Source organism: Amia ocellicauda, chromosome 17 (assembly GCF_036373705.1).
Source record: "Amia ocellicauda isolate fAmiCal2 chromosome 17, fAmiCal2.hap1, whole genome shotgun sequence".
NCBI classification, from domain to species: Eukaryota; Metazoa; Chordata; class Actinopteri; order Amiiformes; family Amiidae; genus Amia; species Amia ocellicauda.
In genome coordinates this window covers 23,210,190-23,233,132 of record NC_089866.1, presented here as the reverse complement: position 1 = coordinate 23,233,132, position 22,943 = coordinate 23,210,190, and the positions used below count along the sequence as shown (strand labels likewise).

General features: G+C 41.5%; 1 protein-coding gene across 2 annotated transcripts; it reads left to right on the top strand.

Moving 5' to 3' along the window:
- Positions 1 to 1,240: 1,240 nt before the first annotated feature.
- LOC136712999 (acyl-CoA dehydrogenase family member 10) lies at positions 1,241 to 22,091 on the top strand. 2 transcript variants are annotated; one of them, XM_066689887.1, is made up of 21 exons: positions 1,241 to 1,369; positions 1,964 to 2,161; positions 2,738 to 2,886; positions 3,023 to 3,217; positions 3,484 to 3,642; positions 3,804 to 3,957; positions 4,227 to 4,365; positions 4,618 to 4,686; positions 5,001 to 5,182; positions 6,344 to 6,494; positions 6,714 to 6,859; positions 7,165 to 7,338; positions 7,718 to 8,133; positions 9,290 to 9,430; positions 9,607 to 9,744; positions 10,112 to 10,202; positions 10,432 to 10,590; positions 14,477 to 14,649; positions 14,887 to 15,030; positions 20,770 to 20,847; positions 21,667 to 22,091. In XM_066689887.1, the coding sequence occupies exons 2-21, from the start codon at positions 1,975 to 1,977 to the stop codon at positions 21,799 to 21,801; spliced, it is 3,180 nt and encodes a 1,059-aa protein (XP_066545984.1). In that variant the 5' UTR covers positions 1,241 to 1,369; positions 1,964 to 1,974; the 3' UTR covers positions 21,802 to 22,091. The 2 variants fall into 2 exon arrangements, with proteins under 2 accessions (XP_066545984.1, XP_066545983.1); XM_066689886.1 differs by having other exon boundaries at positions 4,224 to 4,365.
- The last annotated feature ends 852 nt before the right edge of the window (positions 22,092 to 22,943 follow it).

Below are 22,943 nucleotides of genomic sequence, written 5' to 3'. Positions count from 1 at the left end.
TCTACAGCTTCTCTTTTCCATGTCACGCCTGTAAAGTGTATTATTTAATCTTTCTTTAATCTTTTATTATGTCATCTTTCCATCTTACTTACTATAGACTATATATAAATCATAGACATACTTGATATGTTAACCTCACACCAGAATATCATGCCAGTCATTTTAATATGGGTTTTATTCTTTTAATTCTCATCTCAGCCGCCTTTATCGATCCACTGCTGAATGAAGCCCTCCCCAAGATGTTTCCACCTGTTTTGATGTAATATGTGTCTATATATTTCAAAAACTATACATATGTAAACCTATATACTAATTATGCTAATATTCCTTATGGAAGGTTTGATAATCATAACATGGCTGCAGGGTCTTCTAGTTTTCTTTCTACCTGAGCTATTGATTACATGTTTTAAATACGAAAGTATGAAGGGTAAAGAAATGTGCACCCACAGTACAGATGTATCTGCAGAAAGGGAATCCCTGAGTCCTTGGGAAGTGTTTTTTTTTTTTTTAATAAATATATATATATTTTATATATACACTACCAGTCAAACGTTTTAGAACACCCCCATTTTTCAAATGTAAGCAGTTCAAGTCCATCGGTATATATAAACCATTTTCTTGACATCAGAGAATGCTTCACATTGTTAGAAAGCTGAGTCTTCATGGGATACCAAACACATGATAAAGAACACAACAGTGAAGAGTACACATGGGATTAAAGAGAAGCACAGGGTACCAGAGGGGTTTGTCCGCTTAAGCAAAACGATTCCATTATTTATTGATTTTTATCTCCAATTGTTTATTTGTTCTATGCTTTAATTTCAGAGACATTGGAAACATTGAGGTGTTGTAAAACTTTTGACCAGTAGTGTGTGTGTGTGTGTGTGTATATATATATATATATATATAAAGACAGAGAGAGAGAGAGCCATCTGGTGGTTTCTTCACGGATACTGTATTGGAGGGATCTGAATTACAGCCTGTGAAGACTAGCAATACTCTGTTGCATGAGATCTTGATTGGGTGCGTTAGTCAATATAGTTTTTAGTTTTTTCTCAAAAGTTTGGGTCTGCATACGGAAGTATACTATTGCATGAGGGAAAGATTTTGTAAAATCGGGAAGCACAATGTAAATTTCTTCTCCTTCAAAATCCTCTTCAGCACGCATTGCACGTCACGTCGCTGGCGCAGGCGGGCCTTGCGCTGACAGACACGTGATCCGTGACGCTATTCCCCAGCGCCATATTGAGAAGGTCGTCTGGCAAAAGTTGTCAGCCGTGCCCAGAATGGAGACGAGATCAGGGATCTAGTGTCTGGCAGCTCTTTTGTGTTAATTTACTGAAAAGCACATCTCCAAAGAACTAGGGAGGTTAGTAAAAGCGAGACGGCTGTGCTTACACAAATGACATTCCTAAATATTGCATATTTTTAAGTGCATGAAAACAGTGGTGGCAGCTACTAACTATCACTTCCAACTGACTATTGTTGATGTATCCTTGTACGGTTTACCAAATTAATTTTTGTGCAACGTATGGCACGGTGTAAATCGTAATGTCTGAACATTGCGCAGCACAAAACGAATTTGATCATGAATATATGTGTGATTTTGTATTGCATGTAATTAATTAAACAGTTGGTCTCCCATAACTGCAAAGCGAAGTATGTATCGTTTGTTGAACGTTAAAGCACTGTTGTGTTGCTGACAGGCTAATATACCCAGTTATTAAAACGCCACTCCCCCTCCTTGTCTCAAGTTATTACAACGTAAGTCATGGGGAAATGTGGTTTCAGTTTTGTGGGATTTGCTGGCTGAAAATTAATTTGATGATGCAAGTCAAGAACAGAAAAAAAAGCCCAATATATTTCGCACCTGAGCTTTACATTTAATACAATAATTCAAGTGCAACACACAGTAAACATATTTTCTACACTTGTGGATCAGGTTCCTCTCTTTTGATCACAGGGAATGCTGTGATGGGTGCTGCCAGACTTTTCCTGTCCCGCAGGCTCCTCCTGTCCCGAGATCCCAGGGGGCTAAGCTTGGTGCCATGGCGGCTAACACAAGCTGCCCTCCTGAAGCCCCCAGTTGCCAGGCACTACAGAGCTGTTATTTTTGACATGGGAGGAGTGATTCTGCCATCGCCATACAAAAAAGCTGCAGGTGGGAGCAGAATGTGGGAAATTAATTTAGTCTGGCTCTCCTTTGGGGATGTGTCAAGGAGACAAATCGTTATTATGGCAGATCATATTTAAATGCATATTGTATTGCTTTGACCAAGTGACGTTACACAAGATGGACTGAAGGGAAGGGACGAGCATCTGCATGATTGGTCAATGATTCTGTGAAATGTTGTCCTTAGTAGAACTCGCTGTTAAATTGTCTATGGTGCACTAGTTCAGCAGGTAACTCCCTATAGAAAATGAAATTCAAGAAAATCACTACAAGAAAATGGCTTTCCTATTTATAGTCAGGGCCTATGGATCTGAAATATCCAAAACTGTACACCTGCATTTGTGCCTAAACTGCCTCTTCCAGGTTAGTCTTACCAAATCAGAGTCTTCCCAGGATTCCCATTGCCTGCAAATTCTGGACAATTGTAAACTTTATTTCGAGGTCAAGTAAAAGTGATGGTAAATGGTGGGTGGAGGGGTCATGGGTTTTCAATGAACATGAAGTATGAGAGTTTGTGGGAGCCCTGGTTGTCTTTAAATGTACTCTCTCCACTTACCTGGCCAGAATGGGAACTGCGCCATGGTGTACCGGCTGGCACTATCATCAAGGCCATCAGGGCTAGGGGTGAGAACAGTGCCTGGATGAAGTACATGAGAGGAGAGCTGAGTGCTGCACAGTTCGTGGATGCGTTTGGAAAAGAATGCACAGCGATAGTGAGTGCAAGAAAGCTTTCTACTAGACAGTTTGAATTGGAATCCTCAGTGGTTTATATGACTCCAGAGAGGTTTAAACAGTTGTCAATGTCGGTGTGGTTCTCTTTGCGTTGTGAATTTGGCACTCTGTTTGCAGGCTGGCCACAGTGTCCCTGCCAGCTCCTTCCTGTCTGACCTCACCATGGGACCCATGGCCCAGCAGCTGCCCGCCATGACCGAGGCCATCCGTCGTATCCGGGCTGAGGGCCTGAAGACGGCCCTGCTCAGCAACAACTTCTTTCTGCAGGGCGGAGACACCTATCTGCCTGTGGAGCGTGCCCAGTTCGACGTGGTGCGTACCGACTGGCTCTACTGCCGGAGCCCCACATCTTGACCGCTGAGTTGCCAAGTGGCCCCAGTAATACTTTGCAATAGGACTGGAATCTGAAATTGTAGAAATAAAAGAACATGTACATTGAGCAATAATCCTTTTTAAATATGTACCTGTAATTGAAATTATAAGCAGTAAATATTCGATTATACATATCTGCAAATATTAATAATAGTAATAATAATTAATAAGAATAATCTGTCTGTTCTCTCCCCTACTCTGTGTAGATTGTGGAGTCCTGTATTGAAGGGATATGCAAGCCCGATCCCCGTATTTACCAGCTGTGTGTCGACCGCTTGGGAGTCCTACCACAGGACGCCGTGTTTCTCGACGACGTCGGACAGAATGTGAAGGCAGCCGCACAGCTGGGAATCCGCTCGATCAAGGTTAGTGAGTCTGGGACCATAGGCAGGTTTCAGATGGGTAGAATGGATGAAATTAAATACCAATAAAAGTAGCAAAACTGCAGATGTCAACTTGATCTATACGTTTATTGATACTAGCATACTAAGGGGGGTGTTCTACAGATTATTCTGCAAAATTTCAGGTTGAAGACCCATTGACAGCAATAGAGGAGCTGCAAGGCTTGCTGGGATTCTCTCTGTCAGGGTTCGTTCCTGGCACCATCAGCCCTACTATGGAACTCCCCACTGACCGGCTTAGACAGTACTTACAGAACACGCTGTCTCTCGGGGCCACAGGTACAGTCATCTCCATAAACTGTGTTTTATATGGGGTTTATGATACATTTAAAATATAGTGTCATTGGTGCTGACAATCAGTTTAACAGGCACTCCTTGTCAAGTATATTCATAGAAACAATTTAACTAATGCAATTTGCACTCAACGAGCCTATCTTTTCACTCAAAGAATTACAGCAGGCTGACTGACTCCATTAGATCTACTGCTCTGTATCACTTATAAATGCTTGATTTGGCAGCAGTTTTCAGTGATTTACGTGTTTCAGTAGCATTGGATTTGCGACAGTTCAGCCATGGCCAGTCCAACCCCACCTACCTGGTGTCTATCGGGGGGCGCCAACTTGTTCTGAGGAAGAAACCCCCAGGGCCATTGCTGCCCTCTGCCCATGCTGTGGAGAGGGAGTTCAGGTGAGTGTCTGTCCATTTTATTGCCCTCTGTCCTTTTTCATTTCCTTTCTTTCAGTTTTTTCTGTCATTTTTGTGTGAGGAATTTTTACTTTGAGGCCCAAGAAGTAGAGCTTCACAGAGTAGAAGAACACAGAGATTTCAAGGCAATCTCTTATTAAAAGGCTCGTTATATGATAAGGAGACTGTATGTAGTAGTTTTAATGGGGTTTATTGACTATGTTGTAGTTTTATTTTATTTTCTGTGTCCTGCAGGGTCCTGAAAGCCCTGGGGAAGGCTGGCATTCCTGTGCCCAAAGTGATCGCCCTGTGCGAGGACTCCAGGTGAACACAGTATTGTACCACCTCCCTGCCCCCATGCGGCTCCTGATAAGCTCTTATTGACAGCAACTGTACAGGTTAAAGAAATATATAGAAACATGCTTTTCTTAGCTATTACCCATCCAACATGTGGTTTGGACAACATACTCATGACCTCTGAGAAATGTACTGCTAGACTGTCTTCTTCTTTCACACTGCAGGCCCACAGCACAAATATCAGAGCCCAGATGTTAGACAAAGAAATTACACAGTTGACACCACTGAGCTTTTTGGTTCCCCCGCCCCTCATTACTGCTGCATGCTCTGTGTTTGTTCAGTGTAATTGGCACCCCCTTCTACCTGATGGACTACTGTCCTGGGAGGATATTTAAGGACCCCTTGCTGCCAGGGATGACCAGCGAGGAGAGGAAGGAGGTGTACAAGGCCATGAGCCGCGTCCTCTGCCAGATTCACAGCGTGGATGTCAAGGCGGCTGGCCTGGAGGACTATGGCAAATCTGGTAAAAGAAGATCTTCCTTCACAGTGCTTAATGTGCAGATCCAAAACCTCACCCTTTCACAATTTCATTCACAGTTGAATTAAGATGCCAGATGATAGAAGTATGCAAAAAGATATGAAGAGAAAGAAAATGTTGTACAGCACATACAAAAGGGATAGAGATAAAACAAAATACAAAGAATATATAGAACTACAAAGAGATGTTAAGAGAGGGACCAGGAAGCAAAGAAGTAAAGAGATAGAAACATAGCTCTTGGAGCTAAAACTAATGCAAAGAGCATGTTTAAGTACTACAACAGCAAGAGGAAGTGAAACAGATAAAGGGCAAAAATGGAAGTATCTTAGAAAATTAACAAGATGTGGCAAATTTGCTAAATGAGTATTTTATAGAGGTTTTTACAAAAGAAAAGACATGCCACAGGTTAACAACCAGTCCAGTCAAACCCTAAGGGAGATAAATGAGGAGGGGGTACTAAAGGGACTAGCAGAATTAAAAACAAACAAATCACCTGGGCCAGATGGTATATTTCCAACAGTACTTAAAGAAATGAGGGACATTATTTATAGGCTGCTAACCAATTGACACTTAGAACAGGGGATGTGCCAACTGATTGGAAAACTACAAATGTCATACCTATCCACAAGAAAGGGGACAAAACTGAGCCAGGAAATTACAGACCAATCAGTCTCGCCTATATTACTTGTAAATGTTTGGAGAAGACTTAATTCAAGTCTTTAAAATCATGAAAAGCATCGACCACATCAAACCAGGGAGCTTTTCCAGATCAGCAGGGACACACGCACCCGGGACACAAATGGAAATTGGGCTTCAAGGCATTCAAGATGGAAAACAGGAGACGCTTCTTCACACAGAGAGTCGTCACAATCTGAACAAACTCCCCAGTGATGTGGTTGAAGCTGACAATTTGGGAACAGTCAAAAATAGACTGGATAGGATTCTTGGATCACTTAGTTATTAATGGACACCAAACGAACACGATGGGTCGAATGGCCTCCTCTCGTTTGCAAACTTTCTTATGTTCTTCTTATGTTCTTATGTAGACTTTGCTGTTGATACTTAACTGGGGGTAAATTCCACTTTTTTTTAATATTGCAGGGATCTGTATAAACTTCAGTGTCCTGACGATCTCTTTGTCCACAGGTAACTACGTTGCTCGGCAGGTGCGGACCTGGACCAAGCAGTACCGGGCCAGTGAGACGCACCGTATCTCGGCCATGGAGAGGCTGATCAAGTGGCTCCCGCAGCACCTTCCAACACATACGAAGACGACTGTGGTGCATGGAGACTTCAGGTACGTCACTCCAAGAGGCCTGCCTTCCCCCAGACACACAGTGCATCACACTCAATGGGCAGAGCTTCCCAACTCTACACTTTAGAAGAGTTTTTAGGTAATTGGCAGTGAATCAGAAAGGAGCTCCAGATTTAAACAAATATATTGTTCAAACCCTTACCACTACAAATACCAAGTCAAATCTATATATTTTTTATTTGATTATTTTCCCTCATGCAGGCTGGATAATCTGATTTTCCACCCGGAGAAGCCTGAGGTTGTGGCTGTGCTGGACTGGGAGCTGTCCACTCTGGGAGACCCCATCTCTGACCTGGCATACAGCTGCCTGGCACATTACCTACCTCCCAGTTTCCCAGTTCTCAAAGGTGGGTGTGACAAGAGGACTTGGGGTCTTATTGGGGTCACTCTGCAAAGAACAGGAGGCAAAATAAGCCAGTGATTTATTTACCCCTTGATAAATTTACACAAAAACTGAAATCTGAAGAAGTTGACAACAAATTGTTCAGTTGTTCAATAATTGTTTTCAGTTCTGCTCAGTAAAAGAACTTAAGGTCAATCCCCCTGTCTGTGCAGTATTTAGGTAGGCCTTTTGTAGCACAGCCACAGATACTGAAAGTTAAGGTCAACGTTTGGTTATATGTCTTTGTTCAGTTTTTGCTGTACTGTACAGGGATGAGCCAGTGTGATCTGCCCGGGCTGGGCATCCCCAGTGCAGAGAAGGTCTTCACCCAGTACAGCCGGTGCATGGGTTTGGAGTGCTTGGACAACTGGAACATGTACATGGCCTTCTCCTTCTTCAGAGTGGCTGCCATCCTGCAGGGGGTCTACAAGCGCTCCTTAGAAGGTACATCAAGACCCACCGCCCAACACTGCCACTTCCCAACTAACCTCTTGAATTAATTTATATTTCCTTTAAAAAAAAAAAAACAGTACTTAGTGAAAAGATTTTCTGAAGAGAGAGGGAAGTTTATGTCCCACACTGTGCTTAAAACCTTCCCCAATGCTTCTTATCCCTGAGGGTGGAGAGGAGATTTATACTGGATTATCCTCTTTGGAGTCAGATTTTTTAAATTGTATTATTCTTTTAAGCATTGTAAGATTGAAGCATTCAGTGCCCTGTGAAGGACTATGTGGTTTACATTTCCAGTGCTCTATAGATGACCTCATGCTTTTTCTAAGCGGGAACATCTGCGCTACATGTTGTGCATTGTCTCCTCACACAGGGCAGGCAAGCTCTACCAGCGCTGCCAGTGTGGGGAAGATGGCGGAAGAGATGGCAGAGCTGGCTTGGGGTTTCGCCACCAAGGAGGGCTTCCGGGTCTTCAAATCCATGCCTACAGGAGCTCCGGGCACAAGCCCCCGTAGGAGCTTCAGCGGCTGGAGCCCAGCCCTAACCACAGCCCCCCGCCTGCCTGACAGCTTCTCCATTCGCCAGGCCTCGGGGGGTGACACCTCTCCTCCCCTAGATCCAGGTCATCTGATCATCTCCCCCACTAGCTTGCCACCCCACGTCCAGGCGCTGCACCGTCGCCTGCAGGAGTTCATGAGCGCCCGCATTCTCCCTGCAGAGCAGCAGCTGCGGGACCACCAAGCATCTGCGGACCGGTGGACCCCTCATTCAATGGTAGAGGAGCTTAAGGTACCATCCTGACCTGATCCTGTTTTTCTCAGTGGAGACATAGAAAAGCATGTGTCTGCCTTTTCCATACTTGTTGCCCGCTTGATGAAGGCTCTGAATAGTCTATGATGTACTTTATAGTTTAGGCCACATCGGACATTCTGTTGCATTGTAAAAAGAAAGAAAAAAGCCAATGCATTCATTGGTTTCTCCAAATGTTTCTTGTCTTATTGTAATTTGTCCTTGTAACTACAAAACCCTTCAGTACAGGGATTAGTTTTGTTAATCTGAATGCCTCTAAGACATCTTATGTCTATTTATACTGTGGTGACACAAGCACACTTTTCAAGGAACAGCAACAATACCATTACGGGAGTAAGAGTCTTAGAAAGGTGATGTGCATCTCTGGGTTGGTGGAGTTAACTTCCTGTACCAAACAATTACAGAGCCATATCCGCATTATTATCATCCATTTGCTAAACAGTATTTTACAGACTGACCCTGCATAGCTGTATTTTCACTATAGTAACTGCTGATTTTTGGATTCAGTGCACATATATTTATATGAACAATATGCATTTGTTAAAATACAAATGTACTTGCTCTGTGTTTCTATGTAAATCCAGTCTTCAATACCGCATTTAAATACAGTAGATTCTTCAACCTGCAACTTTCTCCTAACATGGATGGCTTTTGACATCTCTACAGATATCAATATCAACATGCTTGGGATAGCATCCTTAAAAGCACACAATCAACCCTTTTCATGATTATTTGTTTTGCTATTTAAAAGGAAATGCAATCCTTTTGTTCCTTTTCATCCCCGGTGTTATTTATGGAATGGAAATCCAAAATGAATGTAAAATACTATATTATCCTGTAGTGAATTTGTATTGCACTTTTCAATATAATCAGATTTTTCATTTTAGCCAAACTCTTAATTATCAAACTGAGCAAAATGATTTTTTTGGTTGAACCAATTAAATCCTTTCCCCATGTGTAAGTAACCTATAAACTCCTCTGGACTGCCACACTTCAGGACTGGATCCGGCCACCAGTGATTTTAACGATATAAGAATTTAGTTAACTGTTCCCCTGGTTGCAAGTTTTCTGGTTAAAGGATCCCCAGTAAAGTTGCAGGACTGACACCCTCCACCTTTGTCTGTTGCGTCCACAGGCTGAGGCCAGAGCAGCGGGACTGTGGAACCTTTTCATCCCAAGGGAGGTGGACACCAAGGCCCAGTTGGGGGTGGGACTGACCAACCTCGAGTACGCCCACCTGTGTGAGCTGATGGGCCACTCAGTGTTTGCCCCAGAGGTGAGGGGGATTCTGGGACAGCGGTGTCCGACTCTTCTCTTGGTGGAATGAGCGGCCTGTGAACATTAGACCGTCTGCTCTGAGAATTATGTTTATCTAACAGGGAATAAATGGCACTGATGATTCTGTACTTATTTGGGTTGGGTCTGTAACTATATTTATGTGTGTGTGTTCAGGTGTTTAACTGCTCTGCCCCAGACACTGGGAACATGGAGGTGCTCATTCGCTATGGGTCAGAGCAGCAGAAGGAGGAATGGCTTGTCCCACTGCTGAACGGCACGATCCGCTCCTGCTTCGCCATGACGGAGCCAAAGGTGAGGCCCTGAGCCCACTTACAGGACACACAGATACCTGTCACTGGACAGAGGTGGGGATAGATATCCTGACTGGAATAGTAATCATTCAACAAGATTGAACTAGATAATTTTAAGAGCAGGGAGTTCTTGTAGATAAGATGGCTGATGTAGACCTAACTGTCTAGGTCTTGCTGTTGGAGAGGCTTTCATAAAAGTACAATTTCCAAAAGACATTTCTTCAGGATGTTATTAATGGACTAGGCCCATCTGTAGTCTTAAGGTCTGCTGCAGTCCCTTTTATCGACGTCCAGAGAAGTAATTTGTTTAGGTCTTTTGTTCATTGGTCTAATAATATACTGTTAATCTTTGTTTTCCTCAACGTCAGGTTGCTTCATCAGATGCAACAAACATTGAAGCCTCAATCACACAGGACAAAGATTCCTACATTATAAATGGGCATAAATGGTGGATATCAGGTTAGACTGCCTTTTTTATTGTTTTATTTGTTTTTGCATGATATTGAAGCAAACCTGGAGGCCACATTCTTACTAGTGTTTGTGCTGTGGACAGTGTGGAAAAACAGATGAGGCCTGACAGTACAGGTGTCATAAACAAAGTGCAATGAATCATAATAAGCAGTATTTAATCCAGTGTTTTTTAATTTTTTTAATGAAACTTTGTCACTGATCAGTCCTTGACCCCTAGGAGCCCTCGACCCTCGCTGTAAAATCTGTGTGTTCATGGGAAAGACCGACCCCAGCGCCTCGAGGCACAGGCAGCAGTCTATGATCCTGGTTCCCATGGATTCGCTGGGTGTGACAGTTGTGAGACCTCTCTCTGTGTATGGAACTGAAGACGCTCCAGGTCGGTTACACACCAACTAGGGGTTGTCCATATAGGGCTTCTCTGAAAAGGAACTTACAAAATGAGACAAATTACTTTTTTCTTCATCTTCATACAAAACTGGCATTTGTGTTCGCTGTAAGCTTGTACGATTAATTCTATACAGCCAATTAGGGATGGGCGATATGGCAAAAAAGTCATATCAAAATATTTTCAGGCAGGATCACGATCCACGATATTATCACCATTCTTTTGCATGTTGGTTTTTAAGACTATTTATAGTGTTACTGTACAGTTCAACAAAACTAATTTCCCTATTTGGAAAACCCTAAAATCCAGGAAACGAAGAAAGAACAAGAATATCGGATCATTAAGGCAAAGTACCTACCAGACTGTTTTTAATTAAATGTGCATTATAAGTATAAATATTCAACAATATAAACCAACTCTTGTATTCTTTTAAGTATAAAATTTTTAAACAAATGCAATATTTCAAAACCAAAACAATCAAGCAAATGTACAATATTTCTCTGTCTTCCTGAGTGACAGCAATATATCACCTCTTCTTCTAAAAGAAGAAAACAGTTAAATATTCAACAATGTAAACAAACTCTTGTATTCTCTGTTTTGTGCAAACAATTGAAAACGATCAAAAAAATGTGCAATATTTCTCCATCCTGAGTGACTTTTCAGCAATATATCTCCTCTTCTAAAAGAAGAAATAGTATGACAGTTCAGATTTTTTTTCTGGCTTTAGAGTTGGCCTTTGGCATGTGACAATATTGCCACCAGTGCTGAAGACTCGTTCTGGGGGAGCACTTGTTGCTGGAATGCACAAGTACTTTTTAGCTAGTTGGCTGACCCTTGGAAAGTTTCCCTCATGGACTGTCCACCATTCCAGTGAATCTATCTCGCTGTCTGCATTTGGTATGGACAGATAGCCCTTCAATTCCCCGTCCATTGCATCATTTAAAGATGGGGAAGCAGTTTTGGCAGCTACAGTTACAGCACTTGAGGTTTTCAAAAAGCTGGCTAGTGTTTTCTTAGCTTTTTTTCGGGATCAGGACTCTGAGTTGTGGAGGTAGATGAACTAGGCTGAGCCGATGCTGCTAGATGCTGTGCTTGTACAGTCAGCAGGGTCTCCAGCTCAGACACAGCTCTGGCTTGTATTCCCTTTGTCTTGTCGCTGTCAATGTGTTGGGTTTTGAACCTCGGATCTACAAGTGAGGCTGCAGACAGATGTTGTCCGTTCAACATGGGGGTCTTTGGCACTTTTTTCTAAAATAAAAGAAAAAGAAACTTGAGGAATAACATTTTATTTAACTTAAATCACACATTCATAACTGTTCATATTATTAAATTGAAGCCTACTTTAAGTTTGATTAGTCAATAATACTATATTTTCATATAAATTAAAATACAATATTTTATATAATACAATAGAAATGATATTGCTATTGTTTGTTGCAGATGTATTTTATAAATTTAACAGTATTGTTATTTTGAACTAACTGGCCTTATCTGAATGGCAGTGGCAATGTTTTATTCTATATTTATGTGCTTTCACTCACAAATGGCTAGGTGAAGTCTGTGTCCAAAGCATTGAAGATGAGTCCAGCTGTTAAGCTCCAAGGCCTTCACCAAGTTAGCCCCACTATCTGTTGTCATGCACGTCATGTTTTCTGTTTTTAGACCCCAACGTTCAAGAGCATCCCTCAGGACTTGTGCGATTATCTGCCTTGTATGGTCTTGTGGGAAGTAGGAAGTTTGAAGGCAAGTGGTACACAGCTTCCAGTCATGGATGAAATTAATGGTCAGACTTAGATACGGCTCTGAAGTCCGGCTAGACCATAAGTGGCAAGAAACCGAACGTCTTTATTTATTTATTTTCAATCTTGTCACGGCATTTAGAGTACAGACGTGGAATTGAAACATTAGAAAAATATTTGTGACTGGGCAACTCGTACCGCGTATCAACTATTCTAAACAATCTTTTAAACCCCTCATTTTCCCACAGTTTTAAGGAAATTCATGTCCTTGGCAAAGTGAAATGTCACTCCACCTGTTGTATCTAGCCAGCGCTTACTTGTTCTGTCATATGGAGTACTTTTGTCAAATGCCTTCGTTAGGGTCGTTTGTTTTGTCTGCGTGGCGGTTGCTGAGGCACTCACAGGAGCTCTTCTTAATGGGAATGTTGGTGTGCTCTTTCTGGTGTTTTCGTTTCAAATGGTGAAGAAGATTTGTAGTGTTGCCATCTGAAGCTTTGAATTTTTCTTTGCAAACTTCACAAATTACAGTGGTTTGCACCATGTCACTTTGTGAAAATCCTAAGTATTTCCATATTACCAAGGTAGATTTTTTTTTTTTGGAACCAACTCCTCAGTGTTGTCAGCCATGCCGCTATATTGTTAATTGAAAAGCGGCAGTACACGAAATCCAAGGCACAACAACCCACTCTTTGCTATTATTGGATTATTTGTGTGTCTTTTAGCGAATGCATTAATCAGACTGGCGGATCGGTTTAAAATTTGCCGGAAGGCGTTTGACAGTAGGCAACTGCATACAGTCCTGCATGCAGCCATACTGCGCCATGTTAGTTTAAAATCAATACAGAAAAAATAAATCGAGACAAATATTTATCATTCAATCAAAGCACAACTAATAGCTTGTAATGTAAAACTGTATCACGATACTCACGATTCTCTACCAAATAATATCATGGATACATTTTTATCATTCACGGTTTTATATTGTCATATCGCCCACCCCTACAGCCAATAGAGGAACACTGTGTGCCATTGTGTCCTCTTAAAATAAGCTCACTTTATGTATCTGGTTTCTGGTTATTTGTTTTAATTTAAAGCAGCCAAAATGTGCATTGTTTATGGAAATGCATTGGGGAATTAATTACAGGTCTGATCCAGAAGGTGTGTCCCATTGACCCTGTTTGTGCCGGTAGAATCCTGTTATCTCAAAACTGAATGAATAAACTGCCCAGAATCTTAGATAATATACTGATATACACAATTGAACCTTGCCTCAACACATTGCTTGTTATCGCATCATCTAAAGGTTCAGCAAAGACTGATTGAAGCATGAGAGAGCTTTTATTTTGTACAAAGCTAGTTAATCATTACATGCCTTACTCTATACAAGCGCTACTGCTTATTTTCTCATTCAAAACAGTAAAAGCAGATAAGATTATGGTTTCTCCTGTTACCCTGATATAATGTGGGCGAAAGATCCTGTTCATTTTATTTGCCTTATTTGCCTTTATTTACCTTATCTCCAGAGTTTCACAATATAATATCTTTCTGCAAACAGGCCTCTGCAGGGGCTAGTCTGAGTGGGCCAATGTTTGTGGAAGCTTCAACAGTCAAACAGTCTTTTTTTAATCATAGAGGTGTGATGATATACTTTTCTTCACCAAGCAGATGGCTAGCACAAGCAAAATGGCTGTTTCTAGGGAGATGTCAATTACATCCTCACAAGTACCCATCAACCACCATTTTCTTTCTATTTGACAACTGCAGCCGTTCAAAAACAGAACAGAGCACTTGTAAAATCCATACTAAAAACCAATACATTTCAACCAATAAGAATTATACCTACACCATAGGAAAACACAACAGTGCTCTTGCGTCCAACGCTGAGAAGATCTATTTTTAGGCAAAAGAGAGTTTGTAGTTTATTTCCATTTACAAATTGTACAAACTTCACTTAGGAATCCCCAGTTGGGCCTAAACCAAAATATTCACAGGGTCCTAATTTGGTTTGGCCCTAGTTGTCACGACCTAAGACTCAAGAGATGCAGTTCATTTAGTCTGCCCTGACCTTCAGTCCTGCGATGAGTACCTTTCTCACAGACTGACCCTGTCTCCTGTCCCTGCCTGTCTCTCCCTGCCAGCTGGCCATGCGGAGCTGCTGTTTGAGGGGGTCCGCGTGCCCCGCAGTAACCTGCTGCTGGGGGAGGGCCGGGGTTTTGAGATCGCCCAGGGCCGGCTGGGGCCAGGCAGGATCCACCACTGCATGAGGCTGGTGGGACATGCGGAGAGGGCCCTGGAGCTCATGAAGGACAGGGTGAGGGCGGGAGAGAATGGGGGGTCTTGAGAGCAGATGTAAGAAATAAGTAGCCTGGGGCACAATTTGATACACTGCTTCTGAAGTGGAGTGTAAATGGATTGTCAGGGTAGGATAAGGAAATGTCCTTATTGTATCAGGATTAGTAGCACATAAGGAAGTGAAATGGTTAAACAGCAGCCTGGGATCTATAGAGAGTATACTGCATCTTCTTAATTTGTGTTGTTATTTTGCCAGGTGAAGGGAAGAGTGGCCTTCGGGAAGCCCCTGGCCGAGCAGGGGACTATCCTGGCTGACATTGCAAAGTCGCGCATGGAGATCGAGCAGGCGAGGCTGCTAGTGCTGAAGGCAGCCCACCTCATGGACACGGTGGGGAACAAGGTAGGCCTACACTCCCAGGATAACCCGAGGTCCTGGCCTTTGTTTGTATCAACGTTTGAAATATGAAAACAAACCATAACGATTCTTTCACACATCATTGGTCACGTTAATATTTAGAAACGTCAGCCTGTTGTTATTGTGCTTTGTTAAATTATGCTAAGTTTTGTTTGGGATACAAACATCTCCCCCCAACATTCAGATTGGGATCGGAGTGTGTTTGCTATAGGGCTGGAACGATTAGTTGACTTATTCGACTAGTAAAATACGTCGATTTCTATTTCAGCCGTCGAATAGTCATTAGGTATGTTGCCTCTAAGCCATTCTTATTTATATCCTTGATCTGAGCTCCTTCGCCTAATATCCTTGGCCCGTATTCCTAGCTCTGTGTGAGAACAACGGTTTCATTCCAAACAGCAGTAGGTGGCAGTAATGCATCACTTGGTGTGTCATCCACCTGTGCGCCTTACTGGTAAAATGTCTGAACCTGCACGTCGCAGCCAGCCACTGCACGAAACAAAACTTGGGCGAAAGCATTGAAACTGTGGGAGTATTTATAAGAGAGAGAGAATGATAACCGTATGGTGCTTTGTGGACTGTGTAACTCAGAATTAGCCTTCCAAAAGAGCACATCCGACAAACTTGAGCACTTGAAACGCATAGTAAGTTTTTGCAACTTTGCTAGTAATAGGGTAACTGTAGTATTAATTATGAAATTGTGCTGACAGAAGTGTGGTATTTGCTATAAGGTTTTCTCTCATGCTAATCTATGCAAAAGTCTATATCCAAAATTCGACATCGAATTTGACGTACATACATGTAATTTTAAGTCTCTTCAATCGTAGCGCACGTAGACACAATTTTCCAAAGGTTCAGAATAACTTAAAAGTGACTTTTGAATACAAGCACACTTTAATTTCTTAGTTAAAATCAATTGAAAACAGTGCTGAATAGAAGGCAATGAAGCAGCGTTTGCGGCAGCCAGATCCATCACAATGCTGCGCAGAGCCCTGCAGCGCATCTGCAGCGCGTCTTCCAAGCTTATTGTATTGAACATTTCAATACATTGCACAGAGCAATCTGCTGATGGCACTGGTTTTGATAGATTGAGTTTTAGTTGATAATTACTGTTCATTGTTTATTATTACAGCGTTTCAAGGTGTTTTCATTTGCATTTTAGTGTATTGTTTATTTTCATATGCGAACCAGTGTATTGCGTATTATTAGTGTTTCAGTGTATTGTTTAATATTTTTATTTTCATTTTAGTGTTTTTTGTTTTTATTAAGTTCTTTATTTATTATACACTCATCTAAAGGATTATTAGGAACACCATACTAATACTGTGTTTGACCCCCTTTCGCCTTCAGAACTGCCTTAATTCTACGTGGCATTGATTCAACAAGGTGCTGAAAGCATTCTTTAGAAATGTTGGCCCATATTGATAGGATAGCATCTTGCAGTTGATGGAGATTTGTGGGATGCACATCCAGGGCACGAAGCTCCCGTTCCACCACATCCCAAAGATGCTCTATTGGGTTGAGATCTGGTGACTGTGGGGGCCAGTTTAGTACAGTGAACTCATTGTCATGTTCAAGAAACCAATTTGAAATGATTCGACCTTTGTGACATGGTGCATTATCCTGCTGGAAGTAGCCATCAGAGGATGGGTACATGGTGGTCATAAAGGGATGGACATGGTCAGAAACAATGCTCAGGTAGGCCGTGGCATTTAAACGATGCCCAATTGGCACTAAGGGGCCTAAAGTGTGCCAAGAAAACATCCCCCACACCATTACACCACCACCACCAGCCTGCACAGTGGTAACAAGGCATGATGGATCCATGTTCTCATTCTGTTTACGCCAAATTCTGACTCTACCATCTGAATGTCTCAACAGAAATCGAGACTCATCAGACCAGGCAACATTTTTCCAGTCTTCAACTGTCCAATTTTGGTGAGCTTGTGCAAATTGTAGCCTCTTTTTCCTATTTGTAGTGGAGATGAGTGGTACCCGGTGGGGTCTTCTGCTGTTGTAGCCCATCCGCCTCAAGGTTGTACGTGTTGTGGCTTCACAAATGCTTTGCTGCATACCTCGGTTGTAACGAGTGGTTATTTCAGTCAAAGTTGCTCTTCTATCAGCTTGAATCAGTCGGCCCATTCTCCTCTGACCTCTAGCATCAACAAGGCATTTTCGCCCACAGGACTGCCGCATACTGGATGTTTTTCCCTTTTCACACCATTCTTTGTAAACCCTAGAAATGGTTGTGCGTGAAAATCCCAGTAACTGAGCAGATTGTGAAATACTCAGACCGGCCCGTCTGGCACCAACAACCATGCCACGCTCAAAATTGCTTAAATCACCTTTCTTTCCCATTCAGACATTCAGTTTGGAGTTCAGGAGATTGTCTTGACCAGGACCACACCCCTAAATGCATTGAAGCAACTGCCATGTGATTGGTTGGTTAGATAATTGCATTAATGAGAAATTGAACAGGTGTTCCTAATAATCCTTTAGGTGAGTGTAAATTATAATATTGTAAACAAAAAAATGCATTTGCATTGTTTTCTTTGTTCAAAAAACCTTATACTTATCTCTTCACTGAACCTGGATATGTAGAACATAAAGGGGTAATGACTTTTTTTTTTTTTTTTTTTAATGTATTTCATTCATCATATATTTACATTTTAAAGCAATTTCAGGAATTTAAATCATTATTATAATTATTTTCTAAATCTGGTACCTGGTACATCTGCTCTTTTTTCATCTGGAGTTGAAGTGATTAAGTGTAATGTAAAATGTCTAGTCCTCCTCAGGGCAATCAGAGCCCTTTATTTACAGAGTTCGGTGAACTCGAGAATAGGATGCCATGTTGGCACCAGGACCCCATAAGAATGCATTGATAATAAAACAATGTTTCTTTTGTTGTGATTATTTGAATAATCGATTGTTTTATGTATAGAATAATCGATTATCATATAAATCGATTGCTGCAGCCCTAGTTTACTATATATAGAGTACTGTGCAAAAGTTTTAAGCAGGCGTGCAACAATTCTATAAAGTAAGAATGCTCTCAAAAATAGACATGTTAATATTAAGATTATATTTATCAATTAACCAAATGCAAAGTGAGTGAACAGAAGAAAAACCTAATCAAATCTATATTTGGTGTGACCACCCTTTTCCTTCAAAACAGCATCAATTCTTCTAGGTACACTTGCACAAAGTCAGGGATTTTGTAGGAATATAGTCAGGTGTATGATTAAACAATTACACCAAACAGGTGCTAATGATCATCAATTCAATAGGTTGAAACACAATAATTAACTGAAACACAAACAGCTGTGTAGGAGAAGTCAAAAGTCATACACCATAGCAAGACTGAGCACAGCAACAAGACACAAAGTAGTTATACTGCATCAGCAAGGTCTCTCCCAGACATTTCAAGGCAGACAGGGGTTTCCAGATGTGCTGTCCAAGCCAAGGAAACTTACTGCAGCAGATGAGAGACGCATCATGCTTACTTCCCTTCGCAATCAGAAGATGTACAGCAGTGCCATCAGCTCAAAATTGGCAGAAAACAGTGGGACCCTGGTATACCCATCTACTGTCCGGAAAAGTCTGGTTAGAAGTGGCCTACATGGAAGACATGCGGCCAAAAATCCATACCTCCGACATGGTAACAAGGCCAAGACTCAACTATGCATGAAAACACAGGAACTGGGGTGCAGAAAAATGGCAGCAGGTGCTCTGGACTGATGAGTCAAAATTTGAAATATTTGGCTGTAGCAGAAGGCAGTTTGTTCACCGAAGGGCTGGAGAGCGGTACACGAATGAGTGTCTGCAGGCAACAGTGAAGCATGGTGGAGGTTCCTTGCAAGTTTGAGGCTGCATTTCTGCAAATGGAGTTGGGGATTTGGTCAGGATTTATGGTCTCCTCAATGCTCAGTAGTACAGGCAGATAATTATCCATTATGCAATACCATCAGGGAGGCATCTGATTGGCCCCAAATTTATTCTGCAGCATGACAACAACCCCAAACATACAGTGAAAGTCATTAAGAACTATCTTCAGCGTAAAGAAGAACAAAGAGTCCTGGAAGTGATGGTATGGCCCCCACAGAGCCCTGATCTCAACATCATCGAGTCTGTCTGAGATTACATGAAGAGAGAGAAGCAACTGAGGCTGCCTAAATCCACAGATGAACTGTGGTTAGTTCTCCAAGATGTTTGGTCCAATCTACCGGTAGGGCTGGGTGATATGGCCAAAATACAATATTGTGGTATTTTTCACATTCTTGACAGTATGACAGTATTTTTTAATGGCCATTTTATACTGTTCATAAAGAAAAAATAATAGGACACAACTGACATTGAATTACGTTTCCTGTTCTGTGTCAGTTGTCTTGAAACCAAATAATGTCCACACTATCGACGACGCACCTTCACTAGGGTCACTTTGCTGTGAAGTTTCAGCCACACTCATCTCCTCCATCTCGTTTTCGTTGATTGTGCATTGATCACGTTTGTTTGTTTTTGTCAACACGCAATACACATGGAATGTATTTTTCGATATTTGGCTGAGGCGCATTCATTCCAAAACAAGGGTCGCGTTCGAGAAGCGCAGCTCTGCGCAGAGATTCAGAGATGCGTGTTACTGCAGTATTTCTGTGTGATGCCACTAAGACCCAGCCACAGAAATCTGCGCAGAATCGCACAGCCCAGCACAGCTCTGAGAAGCTGCTGCAGGAGGAGAATTGTGGTTGTCAGACAAAAGATTATGCAGAAATAAAGAGGGACGTGTTAAGCCGAATGAGAACTACTACAGCCCCCTTGTTAGCGGAGGCAAATGTCAACTTTCATTATACAATGAAGCTGTGAACAGCATTGTCAAAACCATGGATATAGAATTCTAGATTGACACTTGTCAATGCTTTATTAAATAATTACATCAATTATTTGTACAAAATTGAATGTAAATCTGTGATGCACAATAATTAAGTAGTTACTTAAATGATTGGCAATTCTATTTTTTTAAATAACTAAAATATAAAAATAATAAATCATCCAATTACATTGATTTCTGCAGAGTTTGTGAAGAAAGGTGGTCGCGTTCTTGTAGCGCAGATCTGCAGGATCCAACCTATACCATTGGTGGAGCTGTGCAGAGCTGCGCAGATCTGTGGAAATTTGCGTTACTCGAACACTATCGGCATTTTTTTATCAGATGCCTCTCATGTCAGACAGCGCAGTCTCAAGCAGCTGGTGCAGCAAGTTGTGGGATACGCGAACACGATCCAGTTTATTGGTAGCTGAATTCTATGACTCAATTACACAGTAAATAGTAAATTATTCAAAACTTTAAAATACCGATATTGAAGGTATAGTAAAATTCCAAACCGGTCCGTAAATGAATACCGGTATATCGTTTTTTACGGTATGCCGCCCAGCCCTACCTACCGGCCAAGTTCCTTTCCTGTGTGCAAAGGGTGTTCACACCAAATATTGATTTGATGTAGATTTTTCTTCTGTTCACTCACTTAGTTAATTGCATTTAGTTAATTGATAAATATAATCTATATGTCTATTTCTGAAAGCATTCTTACTTTAGAGCATTTTTTCACACCTGCCTAAAACTTTTACACAGTACTGTATATGGCTACAGTAATGATTGTTTGTTATTCACATTGCCACAGCTGTAAATCGTACATCCAGCCGTTAATGTATTGCTTGTCTGTACAGGTGGCAGCCCCGGAGATTGCCATGATTAAAGCAGTGGCCCCCAGCATGACTCTGCGGGTTGTTGACCGGGCCATCCAGGTACCGCACAGTGCTGGGTCACTCCTCAGCATAGCCATTAGACGGCACAGCACTCATCTCGTCAATGCCCCATCCACCTGATTCACAGCAAAGGCCTATTTGAACAAAAGTCCACTCATTGTTTTCCAACCAATAGCAAAATACAATAATCTTTAAGCAGATGATTCTCCCAAGACAACCTTATGTTTTATTAAGCTCACAGTCTGCTGCCTAAATTACAGGGGGTAACAACAGCATTACCAAAAATAAATTTTGCCACACATTACAGTAAACATGTAAAGTAGCTTTATATGACAAAATTAGCTGGAGCACAAATAAGGGAGTTAAATGTTACATATTTCACAAGTGGGAAAGACTCCAGCCCTTCTAGACAAAAATAACTGTCCATAAGCCTCATTCCCATGGAAACGGCAGGAGGGAAGGTCTCAGATATTGTTAATAAAGTCATGTAAAAGAACACAAATGTGTTTGAAACTTCTGCATGACTTTGAAACTTAGAAACTTCACTTTTTTGTTTTTTGTTGTCCTGTTCACATCAGGTGTTGACATATCTTGAGCTGCCCAGACATGAACATGGTGGCTGTGTCTGTGTGTCTGGAATGCAGTAAAACACTTTCTCATTGGCTGAGATTCAGGCTTCTGTGTTTACTGACACGGGGCATCTTTGTTTTATGTGAAGACAGCTGGAGAGAAAGCACAACCCATATATGACAGCAGGGGTTGGATTTCAGACAAACAGTCGCCTTTCCTTATACTGTACCTTAGATCAAACTTACAGCAACTGAAAGAGACCAATAGCCCTGGCTCTGTTGTTTTCAGGCTTTTGGAGCGGCAGGGCTGAGTAACGACTACCCTCTGGCCACCTTCTTCAGCTGGGCACGAGCCCTACGCCTGGCAGACGGGCCAGATGAGGTTCACCAGGCGGCGGTGGCCAAAATGGAGCTGAGGCGGTGACTCTGCACTTCTCAAGGGAGCCTGGGAAAGCAAACCCGAACTCAACCTGGATTTCCTCGTTTCCTTCATTCAGTTTAAATGCCGCTGAAGGCCTGTTTTTATAATTGTCTGTATGTGTTTACCTTCTCAGGCCTGGTAAAAAGGGTGAATGTGAGTTGTGTCCAAGGACCTTAAAGTTATTAAATTTGAATGTATTAATTTATGCCCCCCTTTTTTTAAATTTATAAAATTACCCTTTTACAAATGAAAATATTTAGTGCAATAAAACAGAATAAACATATATAATTGTGTTTTGACTGAGAGTATTTAATTGCCATTATATTGCTTTCAGATTTATGATTGTAAATACATTCACTAATTTCTTGTGAGTAACATTTTGAAGGCTATATTACATTTCTTGTTTGAATGACAGAGTTAACTGTGAATTAGGTTTCATTCATCAACTATTTACAGGAGTTAACCGTCTAAAGTAAGTAGTATATTCATGAATGCTGGCACCCCATCTCAATACCCGTGGAGTGGAAATATGGAAAGTCAGTATGCATCAAGGAAGTTTTGAAACTAATATAGTGGGTCGGTGACATGGTTAGGGTTTGAATTATATTACATTTCTTAGCAGACGCCCTTATCTGGGGCAACCTACAATTGTAATAGTGCATCACATTATTTTACATACAATTACCTATTTATACAGCTGGGTTCTAACTGGAGAAATCTAGGTAAAGTACTTTGCTGAAAGGTACAACAGCAGTGTCCCCCACCTGGGATTGAACCCACCATACTTTGCTCTTTCTTGGGTGTCTGTTGTACCAAATCTCAAAATCCCTTTTAAAGTCAGCCCTGTGTGAGAATCAAGAAGAGGCAGGAGTTTACTTTCTCTCAGAACACAAAGATAAAACATTCCTGAATTCCATTTCTCTTTCAATATAATCATTTATGTCAGTAGGCCAAATGGTATTTATCATAATGGTAGTTGCACAATAAGGTCATGATCAACATTTGTTTTTGTCTGACTAGTGTCAGATTCATTCATCTGTCAGACAAAAAGTGGTTTGCTCCCCCTAATGATCCGATGACAATAATGAAAAGATAGCTGTGAAATATATCCATCCATAACCATGGATACATGACCTTTTCTGATT

What these genes read in the sequence shown, in the direction of transcription:
- LOC136712999 (XM_066689886.1), top strand. Translation starts at nt 1,975, where the DNA reads ATGGGTGCTGCCAGACTTTTCCTGTCCCGCAGGCTCCTCCTGTCCCGA. An exon ending in TGGGAATCCGCTCGATCAAG is followed by an intron (nt 3,643 to 3,803) that starts GTTAGTGAGTCT and finishes GCAAAATTTCAG; the next exon opens with GTTGAAGACCCATTGACAGC. An exon ending in TCGCCATGACGGAGCCAAAG is followed by an intron (nt 9,745 to 10,111) that starts GTGAGGCCCTGA and finishes CCTCAACGTCAG; the next exon opens with GTTGCTTCATCAGATGCAAC.